Consider the following 27,905-nt stretch of genomic DNA (forward strand, 5'->3'; position numbering starts at 1 on the left):
TACTCAAATAAGTACTGAGTAATATTAATTAGTATTACTATAACTACATTTACTTACTATAGAGTTAAATATGCAATATTTAACATTTTTTAAAAGACTTTCTTTTGGTAGTATCACTGACAGATCTTATAATCTAGCTATAATGTATATCTTGTAATTCTGCTATAATTGTAATGTTGTTACAGTTACAATTTAATGTTAACGTTGTAACAGGTTAACTTTGCATTAAAATGTTATGTGTTTCCTTATTTTTGGACATATTATTGCATGTACATAAACCTGATGTCTATTTCTGATGTGTGACAGACAAGATAAAAAGTGTTTTATGTTTGCCGATTGTGTACTTGTTGGATAGAGTAGTGTGTGTGTGTGTGTGTGTGTGTGTGTGTGTGTGTGTGTGTGTGTGTGCGTGTGTGTGTGTGTGTGTGTGTGTGTGTGTGTTTGTGAATATTGGGAGTGAGGCACTCTTTACAGCTCCACCCCTCTTGGGTGAAATGTGACTGCAACTACAGCATGCTGAACGCTAAAAGGCAGAGAGAGAGAGAGAGAGAGAGAGAGAGAGCATTATCAGAGCGGGAGAGTGCTTTCCCACTGTTGACTGTCGGCAGTGTCACTGCTCCTTTGAGCTTTTGGCAGTAGAAGCACCTCCACTCGCTCGCTCCACACACGCGGCGGTAACACGCTGACTGAACCTCCTCCACTTCAGCTCAAACTCCACTTCAGCGGACTACTTCAACAGGACGGCTGCTTATCTGCCTTTTCTCTGCTGGTTTCAAGAGCTTTTCTAAAAGTTACAATGTTTTTCCCCCATCTCTCTTGGACCAGTTTTAACTCAGAATAAAAGGGACTTTTTGTTTTCTTTCTTCCTACATCTTCAGTTCAGATGTGTGGAACATATGTTTGCTTCAAATGCCACAGGACTGCTGGATATGCACAATTTTTTCAGGATGACTGAAGAATATATCAAAATGAATTGATGCTGTTGCTCAACATTTGGAGATATGGTGGTATACAATGCAAGATTAAATACATCATCGTCATGGTATCTCAATCACTCGTTTGAAGACCGAATAGAAGTTTTGAGCACCTAGCTATGTCTCTTTGCTGCTGCTTGTTTCTGATATACAGTTTGAAAAATCACATACCTTGATCTCTGAATACTGAAACATGGAATCTCTGACAAACAGCCCTCAAGCAACCCCTGTGCCAACAAGTGCACCTCTTCAGGGGTGGACATCATTTGAGCTGTTCATCATGATCATCATCATCACGATTATCGTTGTGGGTAACCTTCTGGTCATCATCGCCATAGCACGCACCTCCCAGCTGCAGACCACGACAAATATCTTCATTACGTCGTTGGCATGTGCTGACCTCATAATGGGGGTGCTGGTGGTGCCACTGGCTGCCATGATTGTTGTAAAAGGGGAATGGACACTTGGTCAGACTTTGTGCAACTTATGGACATCGGTTGATGTTTTATGTGTCACCGCCAGTATAGAGACCCTTTGCATCATCGCAGTGGATCGGTATATTGCGATCATGCGGCCACTGCGGTATAAAGTGCTCCTGAATAAGTGCAGGGCTCGAATTATCGTTTGTGTTGTGTGGCTGGTCTCAGCTCTTATCTCCTTCGTCCCAATTATGAGCAACTGGCATGCTCAGGAAAAGGGAGAAAAAAACAATGACAATGAAAAAGACAGCTGTGCTTTTGATACAAACATGACCTTTGCTATAATTTCATCAGTGGTTTCGTTCTACATCCCACTACTCATCATGATTTTTGTCTATGCACGTGTCTTTCTCATTGCCACAAGACAGGTACAGCTAATTGGCAATAACCGTCTGAGGTTCCAAAACGAGTGCACGGGAAATCAGGTACAGACGGCGATCCAAGGCAACAACAACTTGCCTTCAATGTGCAATAACGTCGGTGGGATGACGGCAAGGCGGAAAAGTTCCCGCAGGCGACCGTCCAGATTAACCGCAGTGAAGGAGCACAAGGCCCTCAAGACGCTGGGCATCATCATGGGCATCTTCACACTGTGCTGGCTGCCTTTCTTCGTGGCGAACATCATCAATGTTTTTAATCGAGAAGTGCTGACCATGTATGTTTTTCGATACTTAAACTGGTTAGGCTACATCAACTCCAGCCTCAATCCCATCATCTACTGCCGAAGCCCAGAGTTCCGTGCGGCCTTCAAGAACCTTCTTGGTTGTCCCTGGATATCCTCGCTGAGAATGAACTTTCTTTACAAGGAGCTGCAGACTCGATGCACTTGCTTCCTGGGTTCTGCAGAGTCAGGAATGCCTGGCTCGTTCGAGAAGCCCCCCACATCCCCAGGGACACTGCCTGGGGAAGGGAGCAGCCAGAGCAGCTACAGGAGCGAGGAGCCGTCGCCGGGACCACCGCACTCCAACGGCAGCACGTTCTTCAGTGATTTCTCCGAACCGGAGACGGAGTTGTGAGTCTCGTTCTCTTCTTACTTCTGTGCTGTCAGGTGTATACGTGAAGACTACCTGTAGATAAAGAGTTTTACACTTTTCTTTATAGTTCACCTTGTTGAGATTTATTTTAGTGTTTACAATGTGTCTGATCAATTTTCCAAGAAGTTCAGAAGAGCAAAACTGTTATTACGTATTCAGTATTAGGTCTGTATTGACGAATGACTGAAATCAATTTCCCTGAATCAATGTCAGTAGGGTCAGATTGCTCAATATCACATGTCCAGTGAATTTTAAACCTGCTGTAATCAGGTGACCTAAACCTGTGAATGTGCTTGTGGTGACTTTTCTCAGGGGGGATACAGCCCTGTGAGAAGTGCGTCAAGGTTGAGCAGGGCAATGTTGAAGTTGTCTTGGGTTACAGAGCGATTGGATGTGTACAACATTTCACGCAAAAATAAATGACTTGTTATGGTACTGCTAATGGTGGAATGTAAAACAGCCAGATGAAGTTTGTGTAGGGGAAAGAAATACCAGGTTTAAGCTAATAATTACTTGTGTTTATAGCTGGAATACACAGAAACGAGGGCCAGTTAAACCTAATGAATATAAAGGTTCCTCTGGGGAGCTACAACACTTAATGTGTATAAGCAAAACGGGCATAAAGGAAGAATTTTTGCTCTGGTTTGAACATTTCGGCATTATCTTTAAAAGAACGCATGTCAGCAGAAAGGTATGAGGAATGGACAGGACACAAGTCAAGCTCTGATATGAAAGAGAAACCATGTGCTCTAAATCTAGCTCTTTCTCTTAAATGCCCAAGAGAACTGACCATCTAAAAAGAGACTTGCCTATTTGTTTATTTTGGTTGGAGTTTAAATTGTTGATAATGATAAGGTAACTTCTTTATATAAAAAAGTCTCTTTACTTGTACAAATATGAAAAACAGAAACTAAAAAATATGATCATGAAATGTACCTGTCTCAAAAATAGTCACGATTTTTGTATCTTTTGAGTGTCACGTTGACAAATAGCAGCAAGAATAAAAGTGTATTCCCTAGAAATCAAAAAAAGAAGCAAGAAAAAAAAGACACCAAGTCAAGTTTATACAAATGTTAATTTAAACCCCATTCCAACACAAAGAGACACACTTTTTAATATCAATCTCTTATTTCATTAGATCTAAATTTCTTCATCCAGATCAAAAAGATAATTATCAGTGTCCACAAGGATATACAAACACATAGTTTTGTTTCATAACGCGTTTGCATTTGGAACATTTTCTAGTCTGTCGGTCGGATTAACAATGTAAATAGTGATCCGATAATTGTAGGGTTTTATCCAGAAAATATGGTAGTTACTTTAATGACTCGCTGGAAGAGGTCAATTTTAAGATGTTTTTGTGGGTTTTCATTTGTACAAACACAGAGCTTCTGCAACACAGGAAATAAATACTTATACTACATTAAATATTTCCTAACAACAAAAACAAAACATTTTAAAAACGTTTTATTTGAAATAAAACAGTGTCAGTGCTCTGATGTTACAGATAATAATATATATATATATATATAGGATTTTTGATTCACTAAAATAGGAATTGGATATCAGAATTGGTTTTGCTTTGTATATAGAGGCTTTTCAGGAAATCCTTTTCCTAGAATGGGGGAGACACACTTGACTATCACAGTACAGGGTTTACAGCAGCTGTTACAGGGGGCTGGGTGGGCAAGCCCTGGAGACATTTCCTAGCCACAATGAAGTGGAAACAATGCACACACACACACATCTCACATTCAAACACAGTTATGTACACCAGACACCACAGGACAGAGAAATCTTAGTTGTTTTGCATTTTGAGTTGAGGAGAGCACAGTGTCATCTTTCTCTCATCAGAAAACTAAATAAATGACCAAAACATTGTTGGTTGGTTCAACACAGTCCCACTGAATAGAAGGCAATTTTGTTACGCATTATTTTTTTTTATAAATCTTTACATATAGTTTCAAATTAGAGGGTGAGAGTCTTAACTGATGAAACTGTATCTATATACGCACATGCATAATTTTACATCACAAATGTACAGATCATTTTTCTCTTGAGGACAAGCAGCTAAAACCACGACAGACTTCATGTGAGTAAAAAGGTTGCAGTGGAGACCAAACGGCACAGGCGGAGAGAAAGGAACTTAAAGTAATTCTGAGCGACTTCAATCTCCGAATGCTTGAAGCTGTGAGTTCACTGGTGTCAGGTAGCCCATTTCAACAAACAAATCACATTATTCAGCGTATAGCTCACCAACTTACGAGTACTTTGAGTAAAATTTGATCAGCCCTGTGATGTCTGAAGCCCTTTCACATAAACTGTGTACTTCATTTTCCGTACACCGTGACCAGGTCTCCAGTGAGTTTTATTTAATACGGGTGCAGCTAGAAAATTATGTCTAGCAAAATGTAATAAGACAAAATGAGCATTTTGAGTATTTTTAGAGCAGTATATTATGAAAGTTGCCTTTGTGGGCATTAGTAATTCAAATAATAACAGATGGAAGATAATGTGTTTTGTGTAACGGGAAGTCAATATTTTGCTGCTCTGTGCTGCTGATGGGTACATTATGTGTTACCGGCAGAAACACAAATGAAGCCACAATGATTGATTTGTGTTTCAGTGAGCGCATTGAGAAAAGGGTATGTAAATTGATTAACCCTCCGTGAGAAAGAACTTTATAAGGACACCGTTTTTTTTGCAAGCAATTGTATATTACTGCTGTACAAGCTAAATATGGATTTATTGTTGTCCATAAATTTGTTACGACCTCCAAATTAACTTGTATGGGTGAGAATGAGGTGGTTTCTGTAGTGTTTTTTTTTTTTTGGCAAGTTTTATGGCCCCACTGTTGCTTGCTTCTCTAACACCCCCAGGAGCTGATAAACTTTATCACTGAAACGCAACACTTCCGCCTTTGAGGAGAAGCTGTTTACGACCTAAACAGAGCGAGCGCAGCCAATGCTCGAAGAGAAGGCAAGATAGTAGGCAAACACTTAACAGAAAACCTCAATTTCTTCATGAAAATGAGGAATACATTTTTTTTAACAACTTTTTTTTCAAGCCAAATGGCTTTTTAGCTAACACATTACATGATTACTTGATTAAGAGGGTTGGTATTATATAATAATATAATTTAAATAATAATAAAAAAATACATAATAATAAAAAAATGTGCAATAATAATATATGTATGCTTTTAAAATACCATTGTTAATTTATCAAAAATGATAAATTGTGAATATGTATTTTGATTTCTCTAAAAAGATTCAGTGAAAATCTTATGACTATAAAGTATCAGACATATCCGAAAAATGACTCGCGTTTCAGTGTTACAGTCCGCTGTGAACGATTAACTGATTACTTATTGAAGGCTGTTTCATAAATTTTGACAGACTTATTAAAAAGTTCCGATTAGTCATCTTCTTGTGCTATGTTTGTCATTCCGTGCAGAAAAGATGATCTTTGATGAAACCTAATACAAATGTGCACAAAGTTTTCCCGACTATCATACTATAGTGTTGACTACATATTCAAATATTATTGCAAATTGTAATTTTTGTCGCATTTGCAACTATTTTAGTTGCTATCTGGAGATTCTGTTTGATTGTGACAGTGTTCAATGTTTTTGCATCATAGTGCTGGTCTGTGCTCTATTTTGGCATATTATCTGCAAGTATCAAAGTTCAGTAAACATAGTCGTGAACGCAGACCTTACTCCTCCAATACATTTGCATACTTAAGTCAAAGAATGTTTTGCGTGGAGCACGCCCAGTTGTTCTCTGCTGATGTTTGGCCAAAAGAAACAAATTGCATCCACCTATCCATGCAAAGTGCAAGTTAGATGGACACATCAAAAGTAAAGTTTTGTTGGTAAAATAATCAACCGAGTTAGAAGACTAGACAGGGCAAAAATGATTTACACTGGAGAGCATTCTCTCTAGGATTACAATGTTCTACTTTAAAAATGACCAGTTGTTTTTTTGAAAATGGAACAGTTTTAAATCAGGATATTCTTTCATTATGAGCAAGCCTGGAAATTTCCCTTCCCCGAATTAAAACATTTTCATCATGCCATATGACATTCTACAAATTAGGATGTCGGTTCCATCTGATCATGACTCCACTGATTGAAAAACCATTTGCGAATCGGGCTGTTACTGTATACGGCTGTCTGACACCTGTGTGCGTATTTTCCTGGAGCCTGACTTTACAAACAGGTGCTTAATCACTGAATAGGTTTATGAGGAAGAACACAATACAGCTGACAAGCCGAGGCTGGTATAATGGCTTATCTGCTCTCATCGCCTTCATTGCTGTAACAGTGGGACACCATGTTTCCACAGATCAGAGGTTTATCGCCACCATCAGCTACTGGTATCGCTCTCTGGCTACTGTTGATCTTTACAAGAAAGGGGAGCTAAGATTGGCTCTTGATTGATAAATAACAGGTTTCGGTTTGAGATCTCAAATCAAAAAGCAGCAGAATAGAGGGAGTTAAACGCCTTTCTTTTTCTCTGTTCCATTTAGGGATGTCCCGATCCGATCACGCGATCGGAAATCGGGCCCGATCACGTGGTTTCAGACTCGATCGGAATCGGACGTTACCTCCCGATCAGGACTCGGATATATTATGTAAATTAGGGGTGTAACGGTACATGTATTCGTAATTATTGAACCGTTTCGGTACGAGGCTTCCGGTTCGGTACGCATATACTGAACGATTCCTAGGACCATTTTTCCTGCAGACAAAATCCGCGCTGGTGCGATCACCACAACGTTGCGCAACATCAAATGGCAAACGTAATGAAAGAGGAACGAAACTGCGCTACTCATTATATTGTGCTCAACGGACCATTTATCAGTTCGGACCAGCAACATCTGTGCAGCGCGAGATCAAGCGACACTGTGCTAAGAGATCCAGTGAAGAAAACATTTGAATTCGCCACTGAAGTAATAACATCGCTGCGAGATCTAGTGAGAAGCATTCAAATTTCTCTGTTATTAACCGTAGATCTCTATTAGATCAAACAGCGCTGACGTGGGAACCAGGAGAAACATTGTGCCGTGAATGAACATGGATTTAATGTTGCACTTCAAAACTCAAATATTATATAAATATATATTTAAATTTTATTTTTAATGTGATTGCCAAAACATTGTTTGTTCATCCTTCAAAGATTACCCCCATTTATAAACCTGAAAGTTTCAAGATGTAGGAAAACTCAAACTTATTTAAAAATAGTTTTTCTTTTAATAAATAGGACATTTCTCTGGCATTTCTTTCTTTTTGCTGTATCGTATCGAACCGAACCGCAAATTTTGTGAACTGTTACAACCCTAATGTATATATATATTCTCATTATTTTTTTATACACTTTTAAAACATTTTACTTTTTGCTTACATGCCTGTCGGGTATTTTAAGTTGAGGTGCTATTTGTTTTTATATTAGACTTTTTCTATATTTACTGTTGCACTAAAGTCCAAAAGTGAAGATTTTATGTTATTTATTACTTGATTGTTCAAGCTACCTCACAGAAGTGCTCTGTTTGTTAACAGAGTTGTTGAATGTTAAAATAAGGTGAATTAAATAAAAAATAAGGAACATCCTGGATCTGTTTTTTCTCTCTTCTTTATTCTTTTTTTATGTATTATATAAGTATCGGATCGGGACTCGCTATCGTTATAATTAAACTTTACCTCATGTAAACGCAATACTTCTATCACATGGATGTGATTAAGCTCATAATCATAGCAATCATAATAAAATATATATATTTAATGTATTTATATTTAATATAATATATATTTTAATAAAATATGTATGTCTATTTAAATTAGTACTGGGCAACAATTAATTGCGATCAATCGCATCCAAAATAAAAGTTTGTGTTTACTTAATATATAATATACTGTTTATAATAATTTGTATATATAAATACACACACATGCAAATGTATATTTATGTTGACAACTCTGTGCGACATGAATATATTGCAGTATAGCTATTGATGGTCGAAAACATAGAAATAAAAACATTTTTTTAAATAAAAACATAAGTAGATTAAAACAATCGCCAGTAACATCTACCATATGAGTTCATAATTTGAGCTGTGCTTTGGGGTATGTGAATAATGACTGCAAAAATAACCACCATTCTTTGTGAATAATCAGAACAATGAAAACTACCTGTAAACTGGAGTGAAGAGGTTTGCCCTTGTCATGAAAACATCTTACTGCGATTAAGTCCTTACTCTGATTATTATTTAAACATGGCCAATGAATGAAGACCAAGCAGGATCCAAAAAACACATTGAATGCATCATAAAAGTAGTTCAAACAACTATATTCAAAGTTTTCTGAAGAAATGTAAAGCCATGAATAATTTGTGAATACAAATCAGACTGCTTTGATTCTCAGGTTCAGCTCATTGTGGCGGAAAATTTTATATATTATACCTTTATGGTGTTTTTGCATCCATAAAACATATTTGAGGGGGCGTAATGAATAATTATATTGAATTATAATTATATGAATTGTATTTTTTTGGATTGAATTATTCCTTTGAAGTGTATGCAATCACATATATAAAAAGTGAAATGATCATTAATATTTGAACAATTGAATATGCACAGATGGCCTTTAGTTTCCGAATAACACCCTCTGTACATATGCATTGAGCCATATGTTGTACATCAGCACAAGCATGACTTCAAATGATTCCTCTGTCATTCTCTAAAAAAAAAAAAAAAAAAAAAAACCTGGAGCAAAAGAAAGAATGGCAGAAAAAAGTGCCGACAGAATAAGCAATGAGGTAATTCTCTGCAACAGGATATGAACTCAATATGGAAAAGAGCTATTTTAGCCACAATATAGAGCAAACCAGCAAGATCAAGCAATCCCTATATCTGCCTGCTATGAGATTTCAGGACGGATCCCTTTCTGAGGACACCTTAATCTAGGCTCATAACTCTTTATCTATGGAGGCTGTGGCATTCAGTTTATATTAGGGGTGTAACGATACCCTCATGTCACGATTCGATAGTAGATATCACGATATTGAACTCACGATACGATATTATTGCCATACTCCAAGACATATGGAAAAAGGTTAACAATATTTTTTACTGTTTTGGGTAAATTATACACAATACATATTGTCACTATCCACGATGCATATTGATTTCTTACTCCATGGATGTATGTGTGGAAATAATAATAGTAAAGTTGAGTTTAACCTTTTTATTGTTGCCTTGAGATTATTTTAATAATAATATAATATAATATAATATAATATAATATAATATAATATAATATAATATAATATAATATAATATAATATAATGCCCGGCCAAAAAAAAAAAAGTCGCTGTTTTGATTGAGTCAATGATTGGTTCACTATTGCAGTTATTATTATGTTTCTAGAATGTTATATGTTTGGCAACAGTTCTTCTAACTCTAATTGATGGTGGGTGGCTTTTCATTTCTTAAATAACCGTGTAGGAAGAAACATCATGACCATACTCCATTATGACAATGTCAAGATTCATCAGGCTCAAACTGTGAAAGAATGGTTGGGAGGGAGCAAGAATAATCAATTTTACCTTAAATTCATTTAAAGTCTTTGGGATATACTGGAGGAGACTTTACAGAATGCTGGACTCTTGCACTGTCAATACAAGATCTTGATCACATTTTTTTAAATTGATTATTTCTATCAAGAGGGTTAGAAGAACTGTTGCCAAACATGTAACACACTAGAAACATAATTACCACTGCAATATTGATCAAATCACTGACTTAAGCATTTGCCTATTTAAATCCAAACAGCGACTTGGTGTAGGACAGTGTATAATACATTAATATAATATATTAAAGTAACACCATGTAACTTTTGCTCTCGGGGTCCCCCTACAGTTGGGAAACAGTATTGTCTTCTACTACTGTCGTAAAATCTGTCATGGTTACACGTCATGGACAAACCATCTGTCATGGTTTGTTTACAAGCCAATACCCCCAAACTCTGCAGAAGGAGTTCTCATATGTCATATGAATATAATTTCATGGGTTGTATTTTTTTCAAACGCCAAACGCGTAGCTCACGTTTACAAGCCAGCGTCATTATAGTAGCCTATTGGCGAATGTTTTACAGAATGGATATGCTAATTCAATTCAATGTTTGTGTGGTAGGTAATAGCCATCTATCGTCAATATTATAATATCAAGCTACCATAGATGAATCTGCAAATTTGAAAAATCGATTTGTATTATAGCCTGAGGCAAGACACTTTCACCAGAAAAATAAATAAACAAACATGACTATCAGCCTGCAGTCATCAGGATAGTTATCCTAAAAGATGATTTTGTCCGTCTAATCATGTATTATACTTGCAAGAATGTAGCCCCTACCAAACTTGTACACGCCGTTTAGACATAGGCTTACTTATGACTTTTTTTTTTGTCCTAAAAAAAGGGGCTTCATCATAAACCCCTCCTCCTTAGCTCACGACAGCGAACGCTGGACCAATATTGATTCTCGTCCGGCCTTTGATTCTATCACTCTCCCTTTTTCTCTTTCTAGTCTCCTCCGACAAAACCTTCGCCTTCTTTGGTTTAGTTGCTGCTTCGGGCATGATGATGATGATGAATCATGACAACAACATCCGGCAAACAAACAATAGTTGGGCTCTCACGTCCGAATTTGAGAAAGTGGGGGGTGTGGTGGGGGAAGTGAGGGATGCCGTAAAGCAGTCGAATTTTGTAGTTCTTTTTGTGCTCGGGTTACTACCCGAACCCCGAAGTTACGTAGTGCCAGTAAAAGCGATACAGACCACGTCAGGCTATGGCAGACGTGTCATTCAACCTATTGTAAGTCGATGTACCATCACAAGGGTTTTGGAAATATATTGTGAAGGCTGAAAAACTACATAGTGTTGCTTTATATAATATAATATAATTACAATTTAGACTTGCACTTTCAGAAATGTGACTGGTATCTTTATAGTAAGATTACTTATGCTTGCACTCTTAAAAATAATGGTTCTTTATTGGCATAAATGGATCCATGAAGAACTTTTTTTTACTGTGGAAAAAGATTGTTCAAATATTCTCCACACTTTCTCTTTTTTAAGAACTTTCCACTGAAAGGTTCATTGGGGAACCCAAGATGGTGGTTCTATGGCATCGGTAAGAAACCCCTCTTTTTGGACCTTTATTTTTTAAGAGTGTGGGGTTACGTTGGCTCCAGTAAAAACACATTTGTAGAAACATATAATAAAACAAATCAATCTAAAGCAATAGTAGGAGTCTCTCAGTGTACACCAAGAGAGATTCATTTTTATATTACAGTTTATCAGTATAGTTATTAAACTATTAAAATGGCCTTGGTGCCTCTCCCCAACAGATCATGGGAGCATTATACTGACAAAGGACTTCAATAATAATAATAATTCCATATTTGCATACCACTTTTCTGGATGCTACCACTCAAATTGGGAGAAATCTCCATAACCATGCCCTACGTTTTACAGTGAAGTCGAGATATAAAATAATAAGCTATGAGTATAATATATATATATATAAATTAATATCAATAAATATAGCAATGTGACTGTACTGATTATGAGATCATCAGGATCTCATCTTAACATCTTATCCATGGTATGTGTCTTTTTACATTAATGCCCCCATTACAATACTGATACATATAATAATCATGTCAAAACATCCCTCTGATAAACTGTAGTATGTGTTTAATAATGCACTGGCTAGTCCATAATATAGATGTCTTGATTTTGGAAAGCAAACATGCACTTTTGATTCGACACTGAACTCAATGAACTCTACTATTAGCAGACGACTGAATTAGAGATCACATTATATCTCCATTAAAGCTTACTATACGCAAAGCATCACAGGAGCTTGTTCCGAAAAGTCATCTTAAACTTTGCGTGCTGCCTATGTGAACAATCATTTGTGAAAATTGGTGGATGAAAATCGTGATATTCGAGCGGAACAGCTAGAGAATATAAAAGAGAGAGATGTCACGGGGTTAAAAGGATAATAAAAAAAAAGGATTTGCTGAGTGTCAGAAAGATGTGGTTTCGCTGTCATGCTGAGATCAGAGTTCTCCTCATGCAGGCATGATGGAGAGGGCTTTCAAACTGCAGGAGAATAATAACTCAGGCAGCTGTGAACGTCACATTATCTTACTGAATCGAATGCAAAAGAGCGTAAATCAGTGTCTGAGAGTGTAGTTAGTCTACCTGGATAGGTTTTTCTTCCCAAAGAAGAGATCTAGGCATGGCCCCATACCCATATAAACACCTTAAGATGCTTTGCAAAGATGTCACGTACACAGCATGCGAGGGGAGTGGGGGCAGTGGAGTTAATATTTCCCATGGTTCAGTTGCAACAAATAGAGTTATTTTTCTAGACTCAAAAAGACTTGACAGCTAAAAGCAAATTCCACCAATTTTTTAAAATGTCCTCAATATGTCGGTGCGCAGATGTAGACAAGGCCACTTTATGTTATTACAGACACCTCACTGACTAATCGTAGGTCATTGAAGAACAGCTTTGGGAAAAAAGTAGTAAAAGAAAAAAAAAATCTCATGCGATGTAAAGGAAGCTGTCTCATTATCTAAACCAGAAAGATATTAATTTTAATGGGTAATTTTTAAAGACTTTATTATTGCACCTAGAAACTTCTGATCAAACAATTAGACACATGTACGTCTGTTGCCAGGGGAGGCGATACTGTGCAGAGGATTATGGGTAATTTATTCTGCTTTACACTTATTACCTTAGTACCTGTTATCTGCCCTCAGTGTAAGGATTTATACGGCAATGCTTTATACATCTCTTAGTCTTGTTCTCTAGAATAAATATCAAAACATAATTTAAACTAATTTATTTACTTGAGAATCAATATAATTTTCAACCCAACTTTTCAGAAGGTTTTCAACACAATACAAAAAATCCCATCATCAGGCAGTATTGTGATAAAAAACATGATTTATTTGTATGACCAATAAATAATACTTTAAATTAAACACTTTGCATAAATATTTTTTTTAGATTTACAGCATCAGTATAAAAGTACAGATGCTTCAAGATTGATCCTCCCATCCCTTAATATATATTCTCTGAAAACAAGATGTTTTACAGTATCTTACATAGTTTTGCTTATGAAGCAAATCTATGTTAAGGAATGTTTAAATATTTTAACTATAAAAAGACAAATGAAGAAGAAATAATATGTATATATTGGTTTGGGTCACATTTTGTGGTGATTCTTGTCAAGAGTCTAAACCAGAGATACCGTGCATGAGAGTGAAACCTAATCTCCTGTGGGACTGCAAATAAACTCACCAAAATTAGTTTAAGCAGTCATTGGCTCTGAGCTTAATTCAATCTTTGGGTGACATGATTTGCATACCCGGTTGCGGGTGATCTTTCTGTTCCTTTCTCAGCTTTGCTCTGCCAAAACAGCTGCGTAATAAAGTCAATATCTCAGCATTTCCACATTTTTCATGAAAGGCAAGAGTAGAGTTTTCACATCAAAAGTAGAGAGGAGCAGCTGCTCCCGTCTTGCTTAGCCACATTTTATTATGGTTATGAGACAGTGTGATTTTTGAGTCAGTGGCCAGCAGCTGTGCGGATTATAGCCCGTTTATGAGGTGATGACATTCACACCGAAGCCTCGTTCACACTGACCTGGATTTTATTGCTGGAGGTTGCCAAATGTCTGTATTACTGGTGGCTAATATGTTCGATGGCTAATATTAGGCATAGCTTTTGAAAATTGAACAATACTACATGTGATTTGCTTAAAAAATCATATTTGAGCCTTATTGATGTGGCAGGAGGCTTCGTAAGACAAAAAAAAGTTGGTAAACACTGCCACAGCGAACATCGAGCATTTGGTCATTCGCCATGCAACACTGATCGCACACTCATCAAATCATTTACCAGAAAGGTTGCTCTTGCAAAGTACACAAAACAACCTTGTTGGTACATGTTTTGATGAGTGTGCGATCTGCGTTGCATGGCGAATGACGTAGTGCTCGATGTTCGCTCTAAAATCGTACCATGGGGTTGAGCCTTACTGATGTGGCCAGAGGGTTCATAAGACAAAAAGTTGGTAAACACTGCCCTGTGGTATGATTTTAGGGCGAACATTGACGACTCATTTGCCATGCAAAGCCAATCACACACTCATCGAAACATGTACCAGCAAGGTTGTTTTTGTGTTTGTACTTTGCAGAGTTGAAAATCAGCGTGTGAGAACCTCGATGTTCTGCTCTGCGAGGCTTGTTTTATAAAGTTTGGCCTGTGATTAATGTCTCAGAGGTATATAGTATATCAAATCAGTTAAGGCTCATTCGGTTCAGAAAAGGAACTTGGGGGAAAATGCAGAATGCCTCTGTAGGATAAGCACTGGATGTCAAAGGGCAGCTCTGTGGTTCTGCTATGCTATGATGCAGTAAAAATGGAGTAATTACCATAGAAACTGGATTGACAGATGGGCCGACTGGAAATATTTTTTCAAACTGTTGTCATTCAGCTACCGATGTTGAAACAGCTTTGTGTCAGCTCTACCAAAATATTAAATAACATTCGACGGGCTTGGACTAGGGTTACCAAGAACTTCTTTTAGAAATATTTGTTCAGAACAAACTTAAAGGGATAGTTCACCCCAAAATGTAAATTCTGTTATCATTTACTTACCCTCGTTCCAAACCTCTATGACCTTCTTTCTTTTGGGGAAATATTTCAGTGGTTTTGGTTCATACAATGGGTCCACATAAACACTAAGCCCCTTTGGCTTTATAAGAGCTTATCTTTCAAAATCTTCTTCCAAAATATCTTCTTTTGGAATCCACTGTACAATGCAATTCATACAGGTCTGGATCGGCATGAAGGCAGTAAATTAAAACTGAGATTTTTAGGTGAACTCTGACAGTCTTGATGATCAAATATGAACAAATATAATTTCTTAAAAATATTTGCTGACTTTCAGTTATCATATGCCTCATAAGAACAAACTATCTAGCATTTGTTCAAGCCATTCTTGTAGAGTCCTGTAATAAATTAAGGGCCAGATTTATTAAAACAGGGCAAATTAGCGTGAGAGCGTAATTCCAAAAAAGCGCAGATGGGAGTGAAAAATTATGCATATATCTACTGACATGCAAATTAGAAAAATCACAGACACAGCCTGATCATTTCCATAATGACCAACGCAATCTACCAAGAGCAGTGGAATTTAGTGTCTAGTTTAAAGGTATAGTTTACCCAAAAATGAAAATTAGCCCATGATATACTCAGCCTCAAGTCATCCTAGGTGTATATGACATTCCAGCCCGTTCTCATCCTTTGGCGTCATACATGTGACGCTTTGGACATTTCATCGAAATCTTACGCACATGGCATCCTTTAGCATCAATATGAGACGCAGAACCCAAGGCGTCATACAGGTGACGCTCGTCTAAATCCAACGCACATGGCATCGTTTAGCGTCAATATGAGACGCAGATCATAACCGTACCCTACCCCAGACCTAAACCTACCCATAACAGTGCGTGTTATATTGACGCTAAAGGATGCCATGTGCGTAAGATTTTGACGAAATGTCATATGGCGTCACCTATATGACGCCAAAGGATGAGAATGCGTTGGACATTCTTATTTCAGACGAATACAATCGGAGTAATTAAAAAATATCCTGGCTCTTCCAAGCTTTACTGTATAATGGCAGTGAATGGATGTATATTTTTTGAAGTCCATCAAAGTGCATTCATCCATGATAAAGTGCTCCACGTGGCTCCGGGGGTTTAATAAAGGCATTCTGAAGTGAAGCGATGCGTTTGTGTAAGAAAAATATATATATTTAAATATTTATAGACTAAAAAATCTAGCTTCCGGCAGACGGCCTACTCAAGTCGACTTACGCCAAAAGAGTAACACTTGACGATGTAGGATGTAGAAGTAGCGTAAGCTTTGACGCCTCTCGCGGTTCAAACAAACAGGGCTGGGCAACAAACTCAAGCTTCTCTGACATTTCTCTTTAAAAATTCTCGTTTTAGACTTCTAATTCGTGACTGGTATTTTGTTTTGCTCTATCCTCTGCGCTTCCGTGTTCGTGATTACATTTTGCATCAAGTTCAAGTGTTACTTTTTCGTCGTAAATCGATGCGTACGGCCGTCTGCCGGAAGCTAGCTATTTTAGTCGATAGTTTTAAATATGGATATTTTTCTTACACAAACCCATTAAAACTCCGATTGTATTCGTCTGAAAGAAGAATGTCATATACACTAGGATGACTTGAGATACTTGAATAAATCATGGACTAATTTTCATTTTTGGGTGAACTATCCCTTTAAGACACCCTTTTTGGGCTGTAAATAATGGTACAGATACCAGTAAATTGACTAGCGCAAACCTTAGTAAATCACCTTGTAGTGCTGGGCGGTATAACCAAAAATCCATATCGCGGTATTTTTCAAAATTATACCGGTTTCACGGTGTGACGTTTTTTTTTTTTTTTTTTTTAAGCATGACTGGGTTAACCACATTTTCTACTGAGTGAGAGAGGAAATACTGCAGTAGATTGACGTAGAATGCCCTATTTTACTGTCATGAGTGAATATTGTAGAAAAAATCAACACTAGTGGTTTTGTGTAAAGTGTAACACACAAACCTTAATACAGGTTTGCAAGGCTGTTTACAAATAGGTGCCAGCAGGAGGCACTTTAGGAGTGGCAGAAATAGCGGGTTTCCCCGGTAACGCCTGTACACAAAGCAGCGCAACGCACATAAACGCTGCTTTATCAGGAAAGATAAAGAAAGATTCAATCGTAATAACAAAGAAACTTTTCTAAAGACCGTTAGTTCACTTCAGATACATTCATATAAAAACACCCGTGCCGCGTTTTGACTTTGAAACGTGCAGTGCTCATGTTTATTCAACGATGTCAATGCCAACCACAAATAGATTTTCCAAAAGACTGTGTTGATATTGTGAACCAATGTATGGGAAACACTGTAATATAATTTGACAGAGTATCAATTATAGTTTAACCTATCCATCTTCACAGTCACGCTAAGTAACACATGCATCACCACAGAGTGCAAGAGTGAAAAGGGACCCTCTCAAACAGTGTCGCGCCGCGTTCCGATTGTTATTAAAGCGTCATACAACGGTATTGCGGTATATTAAAAATTCATATCATAACAAAAATAAACACCGGTATTCGGTATGAACCGGTATACCGCCCAGCACTATCACCTTGCATGCTTTATTTAAATACTCTCCCCCATAAAGTTTGCGTCTGAAAGGGAAACTCCAACAAATGCATATGCAATATGCAAGTCAGCCACAAAAATAACCCTGTTAATGCCTTTTCAGCGCAATCTTTTCATTGCATGTCTTTAGTAAATCCTGACAGTAGTTTTTAATGCCAAAAGAGGGTTTGTGCTGGAGCAAGCTGTTAGTAAATCTGGCCCTAAGTGTAAAAGCAAATAAAACTTGTCGATTATGAGATCAGCTCCTCAACCATGCCAATACTGCGGTTTGACTAAGTGGCTGAAATTATATCTGTGTTCTGAACTCTAACCTCAAGACTTAACAGCTCATTTACAATTAAACTGTGTAAACTAGATGGACAACAGGCATATTATGAAGCTGTTGGACCTACAGGACTTTTTTGGTCATCTAACTGTTTGGTACAGCTGGTATTGGAGCATGAAATCAGCCTTGGAAGAGCTCCATTTTGCTGAATGATGAGACAAAGCTACATGCATGGAAACACATAATCGGAATACGACGTCTTTTTAATCAAGATGACTGCACAAACATTTATGTATACATTTAATGACACCAAATTTCATTGACAAAGGAGATGGATGTGTCTGTGACAAAAAGCAAACAAACGAGAATTGGATTGCCACGAATTGCGAGCTGATGGAAGAGATAATTGGGCTGAACAAGGGCCAACAAGCAGAGATTGGATCAAGTAGGTTTTTTTTATAAAGGCCGTATCTGGATGGAATGCTCAACAAAAGTGTCAACCGGCCCTGTCATGACTTAGTTCCCAGTGTAGCACTCACTTCCTTGATATTTAGAGAAAGCCTTTTCCTCCGATACTGGACAATGTCACTCGTCAATGCTTGTCAGCAAAACATAGGCGTTTTTCTTATGAGAAACCAAAGGGTGAAAGAAATATATAAATTTAGGTTGTTGTTTCTTATACTTATATGTAGCATCTATGAGAAGAATTCCATGTACTGTACATGAAAGGCCTTCTGGACATCCAAAGACAGATTTGATAAATGGGCTAAAGCTAAACAGGATACTGATATTCCACCCTCAGTACAAGCTAAACCTTTCTATTTAGCCTGATATAAATAATGCTTCCCACTCCTGGTCTACATTTTATTACAATGGCAACCTCATTTTCCCTCAGGCACTGTGTGTGACAGACATTGTGCTAAATAAATGACTTTGATTCATCTAAAATGGAAACACTATGCCCAGTGAGTGCAGTAAATCAAGGTGAAACTCAATGGAGAGTAAGATATGAGAGCGCATATTTGCGTTATGCTTTATAAACTCTATTTGGTTTTATAGGTGTGGTCAGAGTGGCTATTTTTAGTATGTTTTCATTTTTAGAATGAATATAACAGCTAGAACATTATGATTTGTATGTTGCATGCTGGAGTTCATATTCAAGCACAAAAAAATACAAAAAGTGCCTGCATATGTGGAAGTACAAGAAGAGTCTTGAGTTGGATAGGGAAAAATTACTTTTTCTAAATTTCAAATTGTGCCATAACATTGTATGCTGAGATGCTGTATGAGTGACAGTGACTTGACAGTACGGTTCAAATAATTGACATTAGTTTATGCATTGAGTACCACGAACTAACAACAACAACAACCCCACAACCTTGCATAGGACATGCGGTTTGGAAAATGCATGAATGAACATAACCACAGTTGATAACACTTTACAATAAGTACAAAACAAAATACTAAATATAATACTAAATATATAATACTAAACAAATGCATAGCTCATTGTTTGTTGTTACCTCATTGTTAACTCAATGCAATAACTATTGGGACCTTAGTGTAAAGTGTTACCCATTTAAAATTACATGTGCTGTAGTATGCTAGTCAGCACACCAAAATAAGTGTACTAAAAACTTTAAAGTTAAACTTTTCATTTGATTTTATTACAAAAGAGCCCTTTTTTAAAGTGTACTTGATTGTTCTAAGAAACATACAAGTTTGCTGTCTTTAAATACACTTAGGTTGCCTTACTTATTATAACATAATAATATTATTATTTTAATTAAAATTAAGATTAAGCACACGTCTGCTTCACAAAGGAAACCTTATTGCAAAGTGGTACCATTTCTGTTTAAAAGGACAGTTTGAAAAGTGGAAAAGTTGATAGCTAAAGAGACTCTAATCGACTCTGCAATGGAAAAAAACTCCCACTAAGACTCTGCGGTCTGCTTTTCATTGTCACATCACATGGATATGGATGACGGCAGACAAACAGATGCTGCACATTCTCTCAGTGCATCAAAAATACCCCTTGGTCCTTTGATTCTTTATGAGGTAATCAGAAATGAATCCATAACAGAGTGAGAGAGATTAATGAGATGAACGATTTGGGTCCCACCATAAAACTATTCCGATAAACAGACAAAGCCAACAGGATATAACAATAGTATGGATAATATGAATATTGAAATGCGCATTCATGTCATGACATGCATTCGATGATTAATTTGAATAATTACACGGGGAATAGTACACCCCCAATTTGAAATTATAACATAACAGACCCCTTTGACCCCTACAGTGTCAGGTAACTCCCAAACCTCTCCGTTTTAATGAATAGCTTTGTGAGAAAAACAGCAGTGGAAGCATGGCAGGAGGGAACGGCTCAAGCTGAGTTAGCGAGATCACAAACGAAGAAATTCAAAACGTGTTCCAGGTGGCCTTTCTGGGCATGGCAGCAAGAAGAGACGTGATTAAAATATTTTCAGGTCATCAATCATTGAAGTTCACCATGTTTTACATCTGACATTTCACTGGACCATTTTCCCAAATAAAGCAGTGTCCAATATAGAGCTAGAAATGGCCAACATAACCATCTAACTTTACTCAGAAAAAGATATTTTAAACTAAATACACAGTTTTCAAGAAGTTGGGAAAATATCCCAGTGTTTCAAACTTAACAGACTTTCGCAGACTAACCTGAAAGCACTGGCCAAACTCGCAACAGAAGCGAGGCTGCATTGTCACTGACCTCAGCAGCTTGGGTGAAGTGGGCTTCCGACTGATGAGGCTAACTGTGGCAAAGGACAAGGCTATGTATTGTTTAATATATTTTCTCAAATGTATGGACAATGCACCATGGAGATTATTCAATTTTGGAGCTCAAAGTGAAACATTAGCCTTGGCTGAGTGTCCATGAAAAGCGTTATGAACACAAACACCAATAGGCTATGTGCACAAGCGTAGTTTCGAACTTCCGCTATTGTCAGAAGTCGGCATGTCAGTTTCCGGTTTACGGCTGTTCATCCGCATCCGCTATAAACGAACAAGATGAGTGCTGCTGTTGTACGAAAAAAAGAGTTGTTAAACACATCTAAGTTTCTAAGAACTAGGTAGATCTATCATCTAACGCCCGTTTCACACATACCCCGTTTGCAGTGCGTGTTGCGGTGCAGGAGCAACGCGCGCTATAGTGCTTTCACATATGATGCGTTTGCAGTGAATAACTGATCCGCGGCTGCAGCCTACCACAAACACATACTTACTTTTTTTTTTTTTTTTGCGCGTCGCCCAAAATGTCTATTTTGTGCAGCCACTGCGCACGAAGGTTGGTGTTTTTCGGGAAGCGGTGGAAGCTCAAATGGCTGTTAGCGACTTGAAGCAGAGCAAAGTGGCACACAGCAGTGCTCCTAACGCACCATGTTAACAGGTTAGGGCTTTCACTTTTCACACCCTTCCAGATGCGGCACGTATAACAGCAGTACAGCGATCGTTACTGCACCGAATCTGCTGTGCTGCATTAAAGTGACACCGCATGTTTCGTGGTCAAAATGCACAAAGATTGACCTGAAAATGTAGTAATTTCACCATAAATGCGTTTCATTAAATAAAATGTAGTAATCTCACCATAAATGCATTTAATATAGCCTACCGGTACTACTATTTTTCACAGTCATCTGAAGACTGTGAAGACCGGGGTAAATCAAGGAAAACTACAATTAAGGCGACATAATGAACAACACTCGTCTCATTCATGGAGGTTGAAAAACAAGTTCTTTGTGACATGCAAGATCTATTGTAGGCTATTACAATTTAAATGCAAAAGAAAAGGCACGTGAGTCGGCTGCTTTTGCCAATTTTAAGTTTTAATTTAAAATATTTGCCATTTTAATATAGTAAATTTGACCACTTGCTTGAGCAACTTAATATAATTAATGCATGGAATAACTTTGTTATAATATTGTTAAATAACTTAGCGTTGTTTAAATTGTGTTTAAACGTGCATACATCCATTAAAGAGTGTGTACAAAGAGAATAGCAATGCTGACAACTTTTTTTGAAAAAGTTGCAGCACAACTGCTGGATTTTAAATAAAAATAGAAAGTATGTGTTTGTGGTACAGCCGCGGATCAGTTATTCACTGCAAACGCATCATATGTGAAAGCACTATAGCGCGCGTTGCTCCTGCACCGCAACACGCACTGCAAACGGGGTATGTGTGAAACGGGCGTTAGATGATAGATCCACCTACAGTTCTTAGAAACTTAGATGTGTTTAACAACTCTTTTTTTCGTACAACAGCAGCACTCATCTTGTTCGTTTATAGTGGATGCGGATGAACAGCCGTAAACCGGAACCTGACATGCCGACTTCTGACAATAGCGGAAGTTCGAAATTACGCTTGTGCACATAGCCTATATCATGGATCATGTTATGATGTCAATCAAAGCGGATGGTGCATGTCGAGGTAACAAAACAATAGTGCAACAGTCAGATGGCCAAAGCTCAATGAAAGTTTGTCCTGGGCCTGGGTGGTGGTTCACTATGGAGAAAATAAATGGGGGGGAAAACTCACTGAAAAAGTGGACAGTCGCTGTTGCAATCTATAATATCTGAAAAACATAACACCTCATGCATACATCTGTTTGTGTGAGAGTAGCAGCAAAGAGATTAGCGTATTTACTCAACTTCACAAAGTAATCGAGACAATAACCAATCAATGAACCCTGGCTTAACTGACTGGAAACCAATGGGAAACCAGTATTCATGACTATACTGTATGCTCTGAAAAATTAGCAGAAACTATAATGCAGCTATACAGCACCTCTTGATTATTAGAGCCAACAGTCATTATTAGAGCCAAGAGTGAACACACCCCTAGTTACTACTATTGACTCACAAGAAACTGATTAACGAATGAGTAAGTAACAGCGCTAAGTTGAATGCGGTAGTTCACTATTAGCTACTAGCTACTATTACCAGTAACTACTATTTTTTTCATACCTCTTGGAACTACTATATGTGGTTCATAATTAATGCGATCAAAGCATAATGTACAATTATTCTAGAGTGCAGATCATGGTAACCCACTAGTAATGATTCGAGTATTACCAAATCCTTCTATTCAGAAGGAATTACAAATTATTTGGAACAGTAAACAGCATGATAACTACCTAATAATGACTGAAGTCATTGTAAGTTTTTGAGTTTTTTTAAGGTAATAGTAATGACTCAAGTGTTACAACATCCATCCCCTTACATCCTTAAAGCATTCAAGCACAAGAAGATGCGAAAGAGAACTCAATTCGGAACACGTACTGTACACTGATTTGATGAAGATGTAAGAAGTTAGACCGGGCAACAGCATACATTTGGTTATCTATTTTAAGGTTGCTCTCAATTAGCATACCCAAGTTTTTTACGCAAAATCTTGTATTTGGTTTAAATTTCTTAAGTGTAGTCTTTAGATTGCTGTACCATACGTGACCCAAATAGAATGATTTCCATCTTGGATTCGTTAAGATGTAGAAAATTGTAAGATTTGTAACGACTTTGTCAAATCTTAATAGCAGGCTATTAAAGTGTCTATGGGTTCATTTAAATGTTATTACATAGTAATATAAAGTGGGACCAAAATGTCTTATTCCATTGTATTTTGACAATTAAACCGAGAACCTTTACCTAGGAAATGTATCTGGTCATCTTATATTCCATCACGCTGCCCCCCCCGAGGATCGAGCGGTGGGCCGGGCACTCTCAGAACATTTCTCATTTTGTTTTTTCCTCTTCCCTCAGATAGCACATAAATGCTTGGTATTGTTTATGTGTTCCTGTGGAGACTTGTACAGTAGCCGAGATAGGATCAGAATCTCAGGCATTTAAAGCGAAAGAAAATAGTGGAGAAGAAGAAGAGGTAGGGCTCACAGCAGTGTGACGAGGTGAAAGGGTGCTATGAGATGAGGGATGCTTAACTGAGAATATCATTGGCAAAAGAATCACTTGGCCAGCCAGTCTTCATTAGAGGAAGGAGAGGAGATTGACAACGGAACGGGATTGAGACATGTCGTAGACTGGTCTAAAACCTGCTTTAGCCATGTAATATGTGCACTATAACTCCTGCGCCCACAGATCCAAATGTCAAGTCAATTCTAATAAACAGAATCTCTACCATCTACTACAGATTAACCACCAAACCGAAGCGTTGATGCACATATTTTTATGACGATGCACCAGTTAGCACTCATAGCTCATTTGCTGCCCCTAGGCAAGATGAGACATGACAAAAAAAAAAAAAAAAACTGAAAGGTGAAACGGGTTCAAATTTCTTACACTAAGATTCAAATGTTTTGGTTGGGTGATATTTGTTTAATGTTTTTGAAAGCAGTCTCTCATGCTCACCAAGGCTGCATTTAGAAGATCAAAACGGACTATTTTCTGTTAATTTAAAGTCTCCCTGAGGTGAAAATCAAGCTTTTAATGTTGTTTATATGTCTATGTTGTGTTTTTAATATGCTTTAAGACAAACCATGTGCAAATTCATGTCAACACCATTGCTGAGTATTTTCTCCTTAAAACTGCAGTGAACCAAAGACAGTCTCAAAAACGCCGTTTAAAATCGCTGGTGTTTCTGACGTCTCAAACTACCTTGTAACCAATCACATCAACTTGTGATCATCAATGAGTGGATCTCTGAGCTGGTGTGAGTGAGTGGAGGCGGGGCTAATTTGCATATTCATAGAACCGCATATACTAAATTAGACAAGGGTGTAGGGGTGTAACAATATAGTGTCAGAAAAAAATCAGGTTTTCAGAGTTTTATTGTCAGTACTACAGTAAACTATATAATGGTGAATATAATGTATAATAATGCAATGGAGGAATATTTGTGGGCCCTGATAATGCCAAATGTCTTATGTTACCAGTAAAAAGTGGCCAACATTATTTTAAATATATCTAGTCAGTGACAGAGTTCAAGTCTATTCATTTACACCCACAATGTAACACCAAATTTAGCATTTTAAATCAACAGTAAATTTTTTGTTAACCTTTTACCATAAGTCTTGGAGGATCGCAATAATATTGTATCGTGAGTTCAATATCGTGATATGTATCGAATCGTGACACGAGGGTATCGTTACACCCCTACAAGGGTAGAGTTACATTCAAGCTATTTTAAGGCATAAAGAAAAAAAACGTTTAAAAATGTAATTTTGGTGATCGAAGATGAGTTTTAAGAGATAAAATTATTGCGGGTTTTATTATGGGGACTTTAAACTGTAATTTTTTCCTGTGAAAGCAAAGCTTAATTGTCAGCATCATCACTCCAGTCTTCAGTGTCACATGATCCTTCATAAATCATATAATATGCTGATTTTCAGTGTAAGAATCAATTATTATTATTGTCAATGTTGAAAACAGTTGTGCTGCTTAATATTTTTATGGAAACCATGATACATTTTTTTCAGGATTATTTTATGAATAGTCACTTTTGAACAATTTAAAGCATTCTTGCTACATAAAAGTATTTTCTTTACAAAAAGTAATAAAATCTTTCTAACCCTAAACATATTAATGGTCGTTTTGGGACTGAATTTTATTATCAGTGACTGACCAGCATGCATTAGGATGCCAACGCAGTTTAGATTTATTATCTGTCCCATCAGTTTGAGTTGAAGGAATCTGCCATATCCAACAGATTTTTAAAGCTAAGAAACCCTGAATTTGGGAACTTGCATGCAACAGGGGAAGGGGGTACTAGTCCATCCAAATAGCATTTGACAAGTTAATGCCTTTTACAAGCCAGTGACTGTCAGAATAAGATTTGCATTTAGACATGCAGCCAGTGTCTTTGCCAATGTTGCCGTTCATACTGACTTTAACAGTGTGGACAGCTTTGACCACTTAAATCAATGTAATATCAGACTGCTTCTTTTGAATTTCCAAACATGTTGTTTTGTACAATTTTTGTAACCCTTAGAGGTGACGTGTGTCATTTCTGTATCACCAAAAAATTACTTTTTCCCCAAACAGAACACTTCCCTGTCAGTGGTCAGAAACAAATTGTACCGCTAACGCCCCAGTCTTGGTTAATCTGATGTTGCTGTATCAGACAATGGGCCCTATCATACACTAGGCGCAATGTGGCGCCAGGCACAAGTGCTTTTAGCTAGCTTCAGCCCGACACAGTTATCTTTTTCATGTCCTGCGCCACATTGTTTAAATAGCAAATGCATTTGTGCACCAATGGGCGTGCTGGTCTGAAAACGAGGTGTGTTCAGGCGCATTGATATTTTGAGGCAACTTAGACTGTGCCATTGACCAACAAAAACCTGGTTTAAAGTCAATGGCGCAGTATTTATTTATTTTTGTTTTTTAAAGGGTGCTTATAGGCGGGCGCGTACACTCTAAAAATAAAAGGATTACAATGTAAATTATTGTGATTATTATTGTGTACATGAAGATATGGTGGAATCCGGCTTGTCCCGTAGATGGTCTGTTTGCGCTTTAACCTCGTGCATGAGCAGATACGTTTTCTCTCTGGAGAGAAAGTTTTTCTCTCAGTTTTTCCGCTTGCAAATTCCGCCATGTAAATAGTGAATCTGCCATGGCGCGAGAGCAACTGGCTTTTAAAGGGAATGGGAAAGGACACTCAGATTGTTTTTTGCACGTTACGCCCAAAACACACCCATTACTCATTAAGAGAATAGGGACAACCCTTTTATGACCATGTGCCGGGCGTGCCGACCATTTTCCCCATCGTTAAACTAGCAAAAGAGGATTCGGACATGCCCTAAGTGCACTTGTGCTGTGCACTTTAAGACCATGCGCTTAGATCATTAAAATAGGACCCAATGTTTGATTATAGCACCTACAAATGGTTCTTATACTTGTTTCTACATATTCAGTTGGAGTAAGAAAAGTATTTAAAAGGTTACAAAATATATTGAAAAAAATTACGTACTTCAGCTTTAACACTTATTATTTATTTCCTCCAGCTGTAACCTATAGGAGCAGGATGGCTGAGAGTCTCTAGCATGGCTGAAATGAAAGAACGCTGAGGAAGAAGAAACAGGGAAAAGGACTGACTTACATCACAGTTGGCGGGACTTCCCCAGCAGAGACCACAAAGGCCCAGCAAAAACATCCATGAAAGCCATCAGGGGAGCCTGCTCCAAAACTGAAAGACAGAAGAGTGCAAAGATATAACCATAGAGAGGCAAGCACTATGGGAACTTTCTCACAAAGAGCCCGTCTATGGAGAGAACGACTGAACTGGTACTGCTCATGAAGGGGTGTAATATGGAGCAATCCGATACCGCTAACGTTCTATTAAGTACTGGAGTACTGGAGCAATCCACTTCAGCCCGGTTTGGTCTAGTTTGTTTGGCAAAAAAATGAATCAGACCAGAAGGTCCTCCAACATGTTTTTTCAGTGCTATGTTCTGAGTATGGACTTCTTCAAATACATGGGACACAAGAACTCTAGACGTTATAGACTTTCCAAGCACAGTGTGTTTTTTAAATATAAAAAGTTTAGATTTTGTACAATATCTATACTAAATTATTATTATTTATTTTAACCCCCACATTTTAGCTGTGAATGTGTAGAATACCTGCCACGTTAATATTTCTGTGTTGTACAGGTTCAGTAGTTCACTGATTTTTCCCAGTCCAGCAACCTCAATATAAGCTACAAGATGTCCCGCTCTAACGTTGCAAGCAAACCTGAACTCTCCCGAGAAAAGAGAGCGTGTAGACGGCTTCACCAATTTGCATGGGATTTTTTTCAAATATGTTTGCTGTTTGTAAAAAATGAGTAGAGAAAGGCCAATTCT

At 37.6% G+C, this 27,905-nt stretch overlaps 1 protein-coding gene across 1 annotated transcript; it reads left to right on the forward strand.

Moving 5' to 3' along the window:
- The first annotated feature begins 541 nt into the window (after window positions 1-541).
- On the forward strand, window positions 542-27,905 carry adrb3a (adrenoceptor beta 3a). The gene is made up of 2 exons (XM_056246669.1): window positions 542-2,465; window positions 27,066-27,905. The coding sequence occupies exons 1-2, from the start codon at window positions 1,168-1,170 to the stop codon at window positions 27,076-27,078; spliced, it is 1,311 nt and encodes a 436-aa protein (XP_056102644.1). The 5' UTR covers window positions 542-1,167; the 3' UTR covers window positions 27,079-27,905.

This window comes from Rhinichthys klamathensis, unplaced genomic scaffold, assembly GCF_029890125.1.
Source record: "Rhinichthys klamathensis goyatoka isolate OS25496 unplaced genomic scaffold, OSU_Roscu_1.1 h1tg000040l_1, whole genome shotgun sequence".
Lineage (NCBI taxonomy): Eukaryota > Metazoa > Chordata > Actinopteri > Cypriniformes > Leuciscidae > Rhinichthys > Rhinichthys klamathensis.